This window comes from Hyaloscypha bicolor (assembly GCF_002865645.1).
Source record: "Hyaloscypha bicolor E unplaced genomic scaffold K444scaffold_56, whole genome shotgun sequence".
Lineage (NCBI taxonomy): Eukaryota > Fungi > Ascomycota > Leotiomycetes > Helotiales > Hyaloscyphaceae > Hyaloscypha > Hyaloscypha bicolor.
The window spans coordinates 456,625-469,873 of NW_020194558.1; the positions used below are offsets into that span (position 1 = coordinate 456,625).

General features: G+C 40.2%; 6 protein-coding genes across 6 annotated transcripts; 3 read left to right on the forward strand and 3 right to left on the reverse strand.

Moving 5' to 3' along the window:
- Nucleotides 1-1,684: 1,684 nt before the first annotated feature.
- K444DRAFT_719212 (uncharacterized protein) lies at nucleotides 1,685-3,312 on the forward strand (the record flags this gene model as incomplete). Its single annotated transcript, XM_024888450.1, has 3 exons — nucleotides 1,685-2,352; nucleotides 2,403-2,977; nucleotides 3,038-3,312. The coding sequence occupies 3 exons, from the start codon at nucleotides 1,685-1,687 to the stop codon at nucleotides 3,310-3,312; spliced, it is 1,518 nt and encodes a 505-aa protein (XP_024738059.1).
- A 312-nt stretch (nucleotides 3,313-3,624) lies between these two features.
- K444DRAFT_526795 (uncharacterized protein) lies at nucleotides 3,625-4,418 on the forward strand (the record flags this gene model as incomplete). Its single annotated transcript, XM_024874574.1, has 2 exons — nucleotides 3,625-3,943; nucleotides 4,012-4,418. Coding segments are annotated over 2 exons (726 nt in total), but the record flags the coding sequence as incomplete, so codon positions are not given.
- Nucleotides 4,419-5,972: 1,554 nt separating this feature from the next.
- On the reverse strand, nucleotides 5,973-6,386 carry K444DRAFT_525875 (uncharacterized protein; the record flags this gene model as incomplete). Its single annotated transcript, XM_024874493.1, has 2 exons — nucleotides 5,973-6,146; nucleotides 6,210-6,386. Coding segments are annotated over 2 exons (351 nt in total), but the record flags the coding sequence as incomplete, so codon positions are not given.
- A 750-nt stretch (nucleotides 6,387-7,136) lies between these two features.
- K444DRAFT_477473 (uncharacterized protein) lies at nucleotides 7,137-7,928 on the reverse strand (the record flags this gene model as incomplete). The annotated part of the gene is made up of 2 exons (XM_024872951.1): nucleotides 7,137-7,643; nucleotides 7,722-7,928. Coding segments are annotated over 2 exons (714 nt in total), but the record flags the coding sequence as incomplete, so codon positions are not given.
- Nucleotides 7,929-8,548: 620 nt separating this feature from the next.
- Nucleotides 8,549-9,292, reverse strand: K444DRAFT_526171 (ankyrin; the record flags this gene model as incomplete). Its single annotated transcript, XM_024874520.1, has 2 exons — nucleotides 8,549-9,035; nucleotides 9,087-9,292. The coding sequence occupies 2 exons, from the start codon at nucleotides 9,290-9,292 to the stop codon at nucleotides 8,549-8,551; spliced, it is 693 nt and encodes a 230-aa protein (XP_024738063.1).
- A 1,119-nt stretch (nucleotides 9,293-10,411) lies between these two features.
- K444DRAFT_662323 (uncharacterized protein) lies at nucleotides 10,412-11,996 on the forward strand. The gene is made up of 3 exons (XM_024886693.1): nucleotides 10,412-10,757; nucleotides 10,809-11,145; nucleotides 11,210-11,996. Exons 1-3 carry the CDS (start codon nucleotides 10,681-10,683, stop codon nucleotides 11,747-11,749), a joined length of 954 nt encoding a protein of 317 aa, XP_024738064.1. The 5' UTR covers nucleotides 10,412-10,680; the 3' UTR covers nucleotides 11,750-11,996.
- Nucleotides 11,997-13,249: the final 1,253 nt, after the last annotated feature.

The following is a 13,249-nucleotide window of genomic DNA, read 5'->3' on the forward strand; positions in this document are numbered from 1 at the left end:
ATTATAATAATTTATAATTTATAATTTATTTTATTTAAAAACTAAAAAATATATAATTACTTACTATTATTTAAAAATTATAAATATTAATTAAAGGCATTTTATAAAAAAGAGTTAATATATCTTATTTACTATATATAATAACTAGTAAAAGTCTTTAATAAAAAGCTAAAATAAGTTAATTAGTAGTTTATATAAATCTTAAAAATAAATTAAAATAATACTAATTTTTATAATTATTATTTATTTTGTATTTTTTATTAGAAAACATATTTAATAAGAAATATTTCTTTTTATTTAATATAATTACTTAATTATAAATAATTATAATATATTAAATATTATTAATTAGTATTTTATTATTATAAATATAGTATTTAGGGCTTGGAAAGTAAAATAAAAGGTCTTTTATAAAGATAATTCAAAGCTAAGGAAAAGAAAACTAGAATATAAAAGGCTATAAAAAAGTATATATATTCTATAGTATACTAGTCCCTAAGGAACTTAGTTTTCTAAATATCTTTAATATATTTCAAGTATGTTTTCTTAATAAAATAGCTATATTATATATATTTAAAAGATATTTGAGTATTTAAATACTTGAATATTTAATAAATTATAATATTATTTTCTTTTTCGGAATAAACTTGTTTTTAAGCTTTAGAAAAGCTATTAATCTATCTAATTTTATACTATTTTCCTTTCCGAAATAAACTAATATCTCGAATATAAATATTATATATAAAAAGCAAGTACTTTTAATATATAACTTAGGAGAATTTATTATTATTTTTTATATAATCTAGTTAATATTATAGGTTTTATAGAAATCCTAATATATTATTATTATTATTATTATTATTATTATTATTATTATTATTGAAGCTAGTACTAATAGAAATAGTTACGAATTTACTTAACCTAATAAAGAATTCTAAGAGTTCTTTTATAGCTTCTTTATATAGAAAACTAGATATATTTTTATAGTTTTTAGTAGCTTTAGAAAAAACAAATAGCTATACTTTTCTAGAATCTCAAATAGGCTTTCTATTTAATTCTCTAGCTTCTGGCTTAAATAATTAGATTTCTAGTATTTTATAATATAAAATTATATAAAAATGCGGTTTAGTATATTTAATAAAATGAAGATAAAATTTAGTATATTTTTATTTTTAAATAATATCTAGCTGCATCTAATAAATACGTAAAAAGGTGGCTGTATCTAGTAAAAGTATGAAAAACGGAGCTGCATCGAGTAAATAGCCGATCCTGGGAATGCCGGCTAACTTCCAAAGCGCACTGTTTGCCGGTGATAATTCCCACGACCGGTCGAAAAGCCATTTTCAACTCTTATCATATTGTATTAATGGGGGCCTTGCCAATCAATCCTGCAGCCTCATTTGGGTGAGTCCAATGGATGGCTGTAGAGCCTGCCATTCTCCTCCCTTTCTGGGCGCGACGTGTTATTCGGCACCAGTTTGCACTAATGCTAGGTATTGCTTTTTCCAAAATCCTGACAACTTTGGCAGATTTCTGCCATTTTCAATTGCATCTTTCCTCTATCGCTGTTCGCAAAAGTTTGTCGCTGCTTGTTGGTTAGTAGCTTATATTTTGTATCACGATCAATCGATGGGTACACCACAGTCTTGATCATCATTGTTAAAGCTCCGATCAGACCTGCCGTATGGCTACCCAAAATACTGCGGAGAGGGCTGCCAGCCTTATCTCCATCAACGTCGTTCCGGTGGCAGTCTCACCAAGTAAAGATGACACTAATGGGGTGGCAACGTCTGCTCCTCCCAATGGCACATCGACCGTGATCTTCTCTGAGAATGGTAAAGCAGACGGGAAAGAGATTAAGCTTCCGTTGCCTCCATTCGGAACGGTCGAGCTTCTTGCACCCTGGTTTCCGAAGGTCATCGAGGACGAGACTCATGCTATAACTTTTCGCACAAAACGAAAGCGAAGGACGGTGGTATTGTGGACATGCTTCACGCTCGCATTCCTGGTTTTCGCTACGAATTTGATTCTAAGCTTATTGGCGTGGACTCGCCTTGGGACAATCGCAAACGGCGTGGCAACTATCGCTCATGAGGATTGTGCTCTTGTGGCAAAATATGATACTGCATTACATGTACTCATCAACATTTTGAGTAGCCTTTTACTTGGAGCTTCCAATCTTTCCCTCCAGTTGGTGGTAGCACCAACGAGAGAAGAAGTAGATGCTGCCCACGCAAAAGGGATATGGTTGGATATTGGTGTGCCCAGCTTTCGGAACTTAAGGCATATTTCGAGATGGAATCTCTCTATATGGGTTTGTTTGGTTGCTAGCTCTGTTCCTATACATTTTTTGTGAGTACCGGAGTGGTTCCCTTTGGTAGCCTCGACTAACTAGACCCAAGGTACAACTCTGTGGTTTTTTCGAGTACAACGAGCAATATCACCGCTTGGGTCGTTGCACACGAGTCATATCTTAACGATGTCCACTGGGACAACAGTACATTGAACGGATACAGCACTATCCAAAATGGAACTTTGGAATGGAACGAGACAGCAGGAACTACTCATTACTTTACCCTCGTCTCTTTCATCCACAACAACTACATCAGTAACCCGTCCACATATGCCAATGTCTCGAATTATGAATGTATTAAGCGGTCAATGAATGGTCTCACCTGGCGACCAAATACCATTCTCATATCTTCTGATCCTGTTAAACGGTTCGACAACTCTTCGTCCGTCCTAGATTTTGGAGTTTCCATCTTAGCAGGTGACCCTTCAGGGTATCAAGGGCTGTGCCAAGGAACCCAGAATTATAGTTGCAAATCATTCAATTCAGTGCCTCCTTCTGCAGTTGACAACTGGATATTTGGGGATTACCAATCCTCCATTCGGTATTGCCTTGTCGAAACTGAGGGTACTATTAAGGATCTGACCGCACTGTGCTATCTCCAATGTACTCCTTCAATTTTGCTAGGTACGATACAGAATCTCTCACACAGTCGGGTTTCCCAAGCGCACTACTAACAATCAATAGCTGTCACACTTTTCAATGGCATTAAATGCCTTTGCATTCTTTTCATAATAAGAAGCAGGTCCCACAGCTTATGCACACTTGGCGACGCAATACACTCCTTTCTCAGGAAGCCCGACTCGGCCACTAAGCATCTTGGTGCCGTTTCAAAATATTGCATCGAGCACAGCGATGACTGGCATGAGTGTACTAGTCAGCGCATAGAATGGCAAGCGCGAGATGTTAGATGGTTTAGAGCTGCAAGTATCAGGCGCTGGATGTTCACTATGATTGCGTAATGTCTCTCATCCTTTGTCAAATTTGTCAAAAACTGATTTTTATTTCCGTAGGGTGTTTGTGGTTCTTCTTGCTGCTCTGATATTGATAATCGATGGATTTAAAGCCATCCACGAAAGCACACCTCACATGACCCTATCAGCTTTATGGGGTCTTGGATTCGGTGCTCCCAGTCTTGTTGAAGTTATTAAATTCTGGCACCAACCTACAACTGTGAGCGGATACTCCTTTTTACCTGCTTTAAATACCAAGCTTCATTGAGTAACTAACGTTCTTTCCAGGTATTGGCAAACATTATTTGTGTCAATATCTGGCAAGTTCTGGTCTCGTACTTGTATATTGCACTTAATTCAATTTTGTCGTGCCTCATAATTGCAAACGAGTGGAGAGGTTTTGGTACAAGGAGAAAGACTCTACGTGTATCTGCACCTGTTGGAATTCAACGATCCAGTTACTTCATATCGATGCCGCTCCGTTATAGCCTCCCCATAATGGCAATATTTGCCGCCGAGCATTGGCTCCTGTCCCAGGCTACATTTGTCATCGGGATCGTCATACAGGACTGGAACCTATACAACACGTATCATGCTCATATTACTACCTCTGGCTTTAGTATTATGCCATGCATCTTTGGTACTCCCCCTTTCCCCACTATTATTATCTACCCATTACTTGCAAACAGTTTACTAACCACGTTGTAGGGTTCCTTGTTGGCTCTCTCATTCCCCTCTTACTTATAGTCATTGGAATTGTGAAGAAATTCCCGGCAAAATCAGCAATGCCTCTGGTTGTTAGCTGCAGCGCAGCAATTAGTGCCAACTGTCATCGACCGGACAAGGACATAGATGCGTGGCGGCTTCCCGTCAGATGGGGCATCATTGACACGGAAGAATATGGAGCGAGAATCTGTTCATTCACCACTTTGCGAGACGTTAAACTGCCAGAAAAGAGTGACATTATCAGGGGAAGAGCGGATCCGAAGAGAGAGAAACGGAGAATACTGTCCGTGCTAAGGCGATGGTGGCGGACAGTGGGACGTCTGCGTCGGAAAGGAATCGATAATACTCAAATTTTGCATTCTAAGGAAGCAGGAAGGAAGACTGCTTAAGATAAATCAGTCCGGCTATAATTTTTCATATTCTACTCTTATAAGGAATTATAATTTCTTTTATTCTTTATTTTTGTAAAGGGTAGTAAGTATATAATAAAGTAATTAATATAAAGTAAAAGTGCTATTATAAAGTCAATTATATATTTAAGCTTATATTTATTAAATTATAAGGCCTTAAATATAAAATATAATAAAGAGATATTAAAATAGCTTTTTTATAGAATATATAATAATTAATTTTTGGCAATTAAAACTATTACTAAATATTACACTAATTGCTTTTTATAATAATAAAACTAGTTTAAATAAAATAAATTAGTTAAAGCTATTATAAATATAAATAAAAGAATAATCTGATTTAAAACTAATTATATAAAACTTTTTAAAGATAACAAATTCAAGGAAAATAAATAAATAACTTTTTTTTAAATTAAAAACTTTGCAATTTACTCTTTAAATAATAGCTAATATATAGTGTTTATAAACTAGTTATAATATAAAGGCCAGTTTAATTATTACGAATAATGAGGGCTATATTAATATTATAGAACTCTCTCAGCTTGTGAACCTTATTAATCAAGATAGACTTAGTTTTGCTTAATCTTTTACTTCTTCTTTTGAGTGGCTTAATAGTTATATAAGAGAGATTATTCTTTGAAGATTAAGAAAGTGAGGCACACGGTACTCAAAGTATTCTAAGCTCACATAGCAAAATACCGGAAAATCCCCCAAAGAACGCTTAAGACGAACATTCTAAAAACTGGAATTTAGGTTTCGGTGGCCATTTCGGAGAACGTGAAATGGAAAGTTTGCTCTTAATACGGGGTTTGCGACTTGCGAATTTTCGAACAGCAATGCAATGGTCCACCTTTATGCTTTTGCGGAACGAAAAACAGATGAGAGAATTTTACCTTTTAATTCCCGAGTGGGTTGCTTCCTTAACTGGCGTTGTAGGCGCCCGTTTGGGAGCAGTGACAAGTGATTGGCAAACGCATTTGCGAGTAAGCGATTCTTGTCACTACCAGCATTCTGCGGGCGCATTTATAGCCAATCACGTTTCAAACAAAGTAACACAATGTTTTTTCCTATATAACTTGATCGGCTCTGTTGTAATTGGATAGCCGTATACGATTTCCTCCACGTCCACCATGTTTCCAAGACCGGTAGAAATCTACTGGTCATACAGATCCGCCTTCCTTTTTCCTAGATTTTTTAAGTCTGGTAGAAGCCTATTGGTCTTGCAAGTCCGCCTTCCTCTTTCCGAGATATTTCCTAGACTAGTAGGAATCTACCGGGGATACTATACCGGTAGAAATCTCCTAGTCTTACCGCCGCTTTCTTTCTTTCAGAAACTCTGTTGAAGAGTTCCCTAAAATGCAAAAAGCTGCCACTTGATATAAAAGAAATAAGAAAATCTGAACTCCAGCTCATATCATCCTTCTACTTGCCATTCAGAATGTTAACTCAAATTCACCATTACTTTCTTCTTCCTCTCTTGTCTGCCTGCTTTCTTCCCCATCTCAGCGCATATTTCTACGTCCCCCTCTCCTACTATACCTGGAGCAGCGTCGACCCTATTTCCTTAATTTCCTTTATGCCCTCCACCCAGGCGCCCACCTCATTTAGCGTCTTCCTCGGATCCTTCTTCCACATCAACAGAAACCCCTGGATCTCGGCTGGAGAGAACATCTTGTCCGGAACTTTCTTTGATAATTCTTTTCCCATCTGATTTAAATTCTCGGCGCTCCATTCATCCACTGGCTTCTCCTTTTCGCCATGCTTAGCAACGCGGTTGAGAGCTGCTCCGGTGACAAGGGTAGAGTTAGTGTACATCCTCTTGAACAACTCTTGGGTTGCTTCCTGGGCGGCGTTCTCGAATTCAACCTCGTGGTCTACGCAGCCTGCCCGGATCAGTGCAGGGTCAAATTCTTCGCGGTGGTTAGTTGTTATTATTAGGACGCGACCTTAGTGATGTTGTTGTGGGTTAAAGGCAGGTAGATGCAATTGAGAGTTTCGGTCGGTATTAAGGTTAAGCGAGCCAATAATGTAATCTGATTAGGCGGTACTGTTGAACATGATTGGTTCTATCCTCGACAATTGTCGAATATAGAAATAACAGTCCTCTCTATCACACTGTCTGCCCCTATCTTAATGTTGCTGCCCCCCTTCTTAGTATTGCTTTTCCACTCTCAATGTTACTGCCGCAACAGATAGATATACTTTGCACTGACAGCTTCCTTGGCTCATATAATAAAATCAAAATGTGAGTCAACAATTTGAAGCTGTGCTTACAACCAATTAAAACTAACATAGCTATATCACAAATTCTCTACTATATTTACCTCTGATTGGCGAGACGCCCACTCTCACGTAAGTTAAGGTGAGTCACAATACAGAGGATCTCAAACAGCTCCCCCGTGTTAAGCTGCTGGGTACAAATTACTTATTTATTTATACATAACTAAAAGGCTGCCGACCTCTATATCCCGTGACCTCCGCCGCCTTTGTCAACGATAGATGAGAATTCTCAGCTGGTCAGGGATCAAGTTGTCATCTTTGAAAGGAAAACAAAATCTCTTAGCCTAAAATTTCCAACCATAAAACGTTGAAACACTGAAATTCAGTTCATCAGCTTGCGTGGTCCCCTAATTGACATCCTCCATCCGCCAAGCAGCACAGCGTATCAATACCTTCCTCGAGCTCCACATCCTCAACCGCAAATTCTGGAGCCAACGCCGTTAACCCATCCACCAGCATGTCAATGAACTCGCAGAGGAACTGATCGCTGTTCGAAGCCTCGAATGTGAACAGTGCATTGATGAAATCGGTCGGACCTGGCTGCGGTGCCGTCCGCCAGAACGGGTCATAGTAGTTCGTGGTATGGAAATACGCCCCGTTGCACATTGTCATATGCTCCGTGCTCAGATAGGGGCGATCCCTTGGAGCGAGATGATCCCGGAAGCCGAGCAAACGGCGCGAGGTCCTCAGCGCCTCGTCGACCCAGCCCAGGAGGCCGTCGCGGCGCTTCAGCTCTTCTACCTCGTAGGTCACGTTGAAGCAGTTCTTGCCAGTGGCCGAGGTCTGGATCGACAGTGCAATTGACGCGATCATGGCGTCACGAAGTGAGGTGAGGTTGTACCCGCTCGTGGGCACTTTGACGATGAGGGATCCAGAGTCTAGTGACTCGCCAGGGTCGACATATGGGACGCCGCCAATTTCGGCCTGCCCGGTCTCGCTGCACTGCGTTGAGGTGGTTGTCTGTGTGACGGGAGGACAGAGCGATTCGAGAGCATTAGAGACAGCTGTGTAAAGGGCCACGCCCGTCAAGGTGCCCACGTGCACGGGAGCACTGCCCACAGTGACAGTAGCTACGGCAATCTGTGGCGAGCAATTCGGGATGGTATTGCAGTTATCCTCGTTGATGGCATAGGGAGTGCAAACCATGCAGGCCTTGCTGTTGGTGCTCGGCGGGGGAAGATCCGTCGATATCGAAGTGGTGGCACCTGGCCAGGTACTGTATTCGCAGCTCTGGCTGTATATCGTGGGAGATGCGATGCTTATCAAGGGTGCCGTCTCCGTAGACTTGCCGGAGGTGCAGACACAGTAGGGCCTGTCAATGCCCTCATCTGGATCCGACTCATGATAGGTGCAAGCCACGTTTGTATTAGCGGGAGCAGTGGTGGTGGCTGCGGGTGCTGTCGTGTACATGGTAGGGACGTCTGCAGAGCATGTGCCTGGGTCCTGTGTCGTTGGATTCCAGCTGCAAGTGGGAAGTGCACTTCGAACCACTATAGTCGCTAGTGGTGTGGGAGCAAGCACTCCACCGAGAGTGCCAGTAACTAAGAAGGCAAGAATAGCTGATGAAGTTTTCATTGTGATGATGTTGTCAGGTTCGGAAAGTTAGGATGTCTCATAATCTAATTGTATGTCACTCCGAAGACGATAGATGAAGAGTCTGGAGTGGTTGGCCGCGAGCCTGGAAAGATAGCATCGTCAGCGTGGAAGGGCGAGCACTTATATCCCTCTCAATGGCGGTAGAGCGTTCTTTAAATTAACTTTCACGATTATAGAGCGCCAGGCGGGACCGTGCCGTGAAAGTGCTACCAGGGGAGACGGAAAGAGTCAGGTTAAAGCGAACTCCTAATAATTTCAGCTATTTTGGTTTTTCCACTTCTTTCAGCCACCTCTAGTGCGCTTTGGCCTGACCAGCTCGGGGCCGTTGGGGAGGCGCCCCTTGCCAAGAGATATTTCACAGCCTCTATGCCGTTGGCTTTGACGGCGTGATGGAGTGGTGTGCCCGTGAAGCCTGTTCTCTGACGGTGGGTCTTTCGTCCTTTAGGATCGACCTCCATCTCGTCAACGTCTCCGTCGTACTCTAAAAGAAGATCAAGAACCTCGAATCGCGTTGGGTCAACGGCAGCTACGGAGGCTGCAGCGTGCATAGCTTGGGTACCCCGCGTGGAAACGCCGTGGTCGAGAAGGATTTTGACAACCGAGGGCGGGAAAGATGCTGCGGCAACGGTCAGTGGATGGATATCATCATGGCCGTAAAGGTTGGGATTCCATCCATGTTCGAGCAACCAACGCAAGGAGATCTCGTTGCCTAGTATGCTTCTGTATTAAGATTAGTATGACACTTCACATCATAAAAAGAATTCAACAGACCGATTAGGGACCTCTCCAGCTCGTGGCTCCCATCCATGATTGAGCAGCGCTTGACACAGCTCTGCATTATTTCCCTCGAATGCCGACCCTGCGACTACTGCGTTTATTGGGGCTCCCTGATTCAGTAGGAATGAGAAGATGGCTGTGTGGCCGTGTCGTGCGGCAATGCAGGCAGACCTCTGGATCACCTCCGCGCCTCCTGGCATAACCCTATCCGTCAGAGGGATGGTGCCATCGGAGCTAAGAAGTAAGCTCTTGAAGGATTCCTTCACCAATTCTAAATTTCCATCGGCGCAGGCCTCCTCCATCGTGAAAGGCTGTTGTACAAGAGAGGAAGGTGCAATTGACTGTGAATGTTATTGGTTGCGAAATGCTGCTGGGCTCCGTGTTGGTTTTCCGATGGCGCTGCCGGTGTACTCGAGTACGGTCAAAAGTTGGAATGAAAGGAGGAAGAGGCACCTCTATAAATAGGGCTTCGGCGAAGAAAGTGTAGCCTTGGCCCCACCACATCACTGCTGTAGACCCCAACCAGCAACTGCCTCATCCTGTTTCATGTTTCATGTGTTCATGCCGCACTGCAGCCTGACAGATACGAAGGCGGACAGCGCCGGCTTTGAAAACCGTCCATTTCGCGAGGCGAGACATCAGCACCTGCATTAAAGAAATCGTAATAAAACATTGTACAATTTCACCATTACAAAAACACAAGTAGAGGGTATTCTGGCTTCCTATCTGTTTCACTGACCGGAAACTGTAGGATTTGGGGGTTGTGGTGTCGCGATGCGCAATTTTCACCTGAGAGATTTTGGTGTCCCTAGCTTCTGAGCAAATGGACGGTTCTTTTCGAGGCCGTCCGTCCATATTCGTGGAAATTTGGAAAGCTGATTCGCCAGATTCGAGCAGCCTTGATTAGTGGGCATCAGCAGACCCGAGGCGCCCCCAATGCCGGCTGATGCTGGCTTCAGATACCCGCGAAATAATCTAGATCTACACCCAAAGGATTCAACCTGACACATTGACAAGGCTGCAGATGCACGGCGTGGTTCCTGCATCTAATCTAGGTCCAGCGTCATTTTAATGAAGCTCGGGCTATGCTGGCTTCAGATACAACCAATATCCCAGATTTAGTCACAAAGGATCTAACCTAACACATTGACAAGGCTGCAGATCGCGGCGCTGTTCCTGCATCTAGCTCTAACACCATTTAATGAAGTTCAGGCTATGCTGGCTTCAGATACAACGAATAACCTAGATTTAGTCAAAGAGGATCCAATCCGAAACATCACCAACGCTGCGGATGCACGGCCTAGTTCCTGCATCTAGTTCCAACATCTTTTTCGCGAAGTTCTCGTTGGACACGCCACTTCTTTATAAATGATTGTGCTAGATGTAAATTCAAGGTATTGGTAGCGTTGACTTCTTCGCTTTGGAAGACTCTCTAAACCACATCTGACTTGCGAGACTTGTTTATAAGTTGAAAGCACTTTCGAGCCCATCTAGGCGTTATCCAAAGCAACCAGCACCGACGAGTTGCTTTGCAATTGCAGGCGCTCCTCTAGCCCACTAAGTTCTTTTCGAGTGCAAATCTAACAAAATGTCGAAGCCATGGGGCATCCCCTATCTCCTCCTGTTCTATCTCTTCGCCCTTTCGAGCTGTCGAGGTGTTGAAAGGTAGTTTTAAGTCCTATTTTATCACCAATTCAAGGCTGACAGAGCTTCAAGAGCACATAGCGGAACCGCTGCCCGCCAGGATTTCCACAATGAACTCCTCCGGCTTGAAGCAATTGCCTTGACAAGGTTGCCATGGAACATAAATGGTGTTTATGGGCGGGAGGTCTTTGACCTCGGGGAAACGAATGGCACCGCAAATGCCTTGAGAAAACGTGTCGGCACCCCACCGGCCCCAGAGCCCGGCCAAGGGGACATGGTCCTCAGTCTGTGGAGGAATACCCAATTCAAGGTCCCTGTCAACAACATATTTGTAAATTTCGCTATCACACCTGCTACAACCGTCGTCATGACGACAGGCACATGCTATGGGTGTACAGCAGTAGTGATGGTCAGTCTACTATAACCTATTTGGCCGTGCTTCTCATTGGTTCATTCATTGACGGATATCGCAGTGCTCGGCACCTGGCCAACTTTGCATCTTTGCTCACTTTCGTCAGTCCAACGGTGTACCTAACACGTGGGCATCAGGCGCCGCGGCGGATACCGATTTCTCCATTCATGTGATGGACCCAATCGACGACGCCATCAACCAGTACAAAGCCCAGCTCGGAGCGACCCCATTCTGTGTCATCTTCACACCTGCTGCTGCCGGGTCAACAAGTGCATTCTATTACCCCGCGAGAATCACGGGACCTGACAGCATCAATGGCGCCATCCTCGCGGCCTTCCCCACGGCCTCGATTCTGAACATTGGATACAACTACGCGGGCGCCCAGGGTGACTGGACCGAAGACAGGGCCTTCGGCAAGATCGTGCTAGAGTGGAAAGGCTCCGCGAGTTCGTGTGCAGTAGGTGGGTCCTCTGTCCTGAATGTCTTCGCGGAGGATAACTGGTGGCAATCCCTCCGGTTCGACGACAACGGGAATCCAGTGAACGTAGACAAAACACCGTGCGAATCACCTTCCGGCTCACAAGATGGATTTGACACCTAATGCTTAAGAGTCTTGTATTTCATAGAAACACCGGAATTGTCTCGGACTGTAGGACTTCTGATTTGGCAGGCGTTGTTTGCACGTGGATACGGGACACACAGACTAGGTCTTTGACACTTTCCCCCTTAGTTGGTTTCTCATAGAAAAAATTTGTGATATAATGTCATCGAGTCTATTATGCGGCAGTTACTAAAGAGTTCTAAAAATAGAATTGCATATATTAGCCCTAGAATAAGTAACTATACTCCTGAGTACTCTTGCACTTTCTATATATAAATTAAAGTATTATCTTATATTAAATTACTAGAGCCTTCTTAGCTCTCGAAATTAGTACTTATAAGAGTATTATATTATTATAAAAATAAATAAAATATATATTTAATTAGAAATATAATACTTTAAAGATATAAAATAATTTTTTAAATTATTTAGAAAGTAATTAAGGTTTCAATATAAAATTTTTGCTTACTTTAAGTTTTATTAGACTAAATTTATATATTATAAGCTAAAGTAATTTAAATTATAATAATAGAATTTAGATTACTTTAACTTAAAGTATAAATAAGATATAGATATTTTCTTATAATATATTAAAATATTTTACTTTAAATATAATTACTTTAAAGTATAATTATAATACTAAAAATTCTAAAAATAATTTAAAGTAAATTAGTTATAATATTATTTATTATATAAGTACTAATATATAAGAAATACTAATATAAGAAATTATAATTTTTAAGAGTTTTAATATTAGTATATTTATTTTATTAATAATTAATAAATACTAATATAATAATAAAGTTAAAGTAATTAAAATAAAGTATAAAGATATTTATTTCGTGTTATATAAAATATAAAGCTGAAAGAAAAAAGAAAAAGAAAGAAAAAAGAAAAAGAAAGAAAAAAGAAAAAAATAATAAAAGAAAAGAAATATTTATTAAAATAACTAAAACTATTAAAATACTAACTAGGCAAGTAAAACTAATTAAGTAATAGCTTATTTCTTATAATATTAGCTAGTATTATTATAACTAGTATATTTATTTTATTAATAATTTATAAATACTAATTTAATTTTTAAGAAGTTTTAATATTTTATTTTTATTTTACTAGTAATTAATAAATACTAGTACTTTAATATAATATTCTTTTAAAGTATATAAAAGTTGTATTATATAAATAATATTATCTAATAAGCTAAACCTTTAAAAAGTATATAAATTTAAAGTAATTATATTAAAGATTTTAAATTTTAATCTTTATTATATTAAATATTTATATTAAATAATATTAATTATTAATAAAAATATATTAAGGTTTTTCTAATTAAAATAACTCGAAAATAAAAGTACTTATTTATAAATATAAAAGTTGTTTTTATTATAAAAGAAATAGTTTAATAAATATTAACTAGATATTAATAAGATTTAGTATTTCAAAGAATAAGATACTATTATTTAATAAAGAAAAAAAATTAAAATTAAGTATTTAATATCT

What these genes read in the sequence shown, in the direction of transcription:
- K444DRAFT_662323 (XM_024886693.1), top strand. Translation starts at nt 10,681, where the DNA reads ATGTCGAAGCCATGGGGCATCCCCTATCTCCTCCTGTTCTATCTCTTC. An exon ending in AGCTGTCGAGGTGTTGAAAG is followed by an intron (nt 10,758 to 10,808) that starts GTAGTTTTAAGT and finishes CAGAGCTTCAAG; the next exon opens with AGCACATAGCGGAACCGCTG. An exon ending in GGTGTACAGCAGTAGTGATG is followed by an intron (nt 11,146 to 11,209) that starts GTCAGTCTACTA and finishes CGGATATCGCAG; the next exon opens with TGCTCGGCACCTGGCCAACT.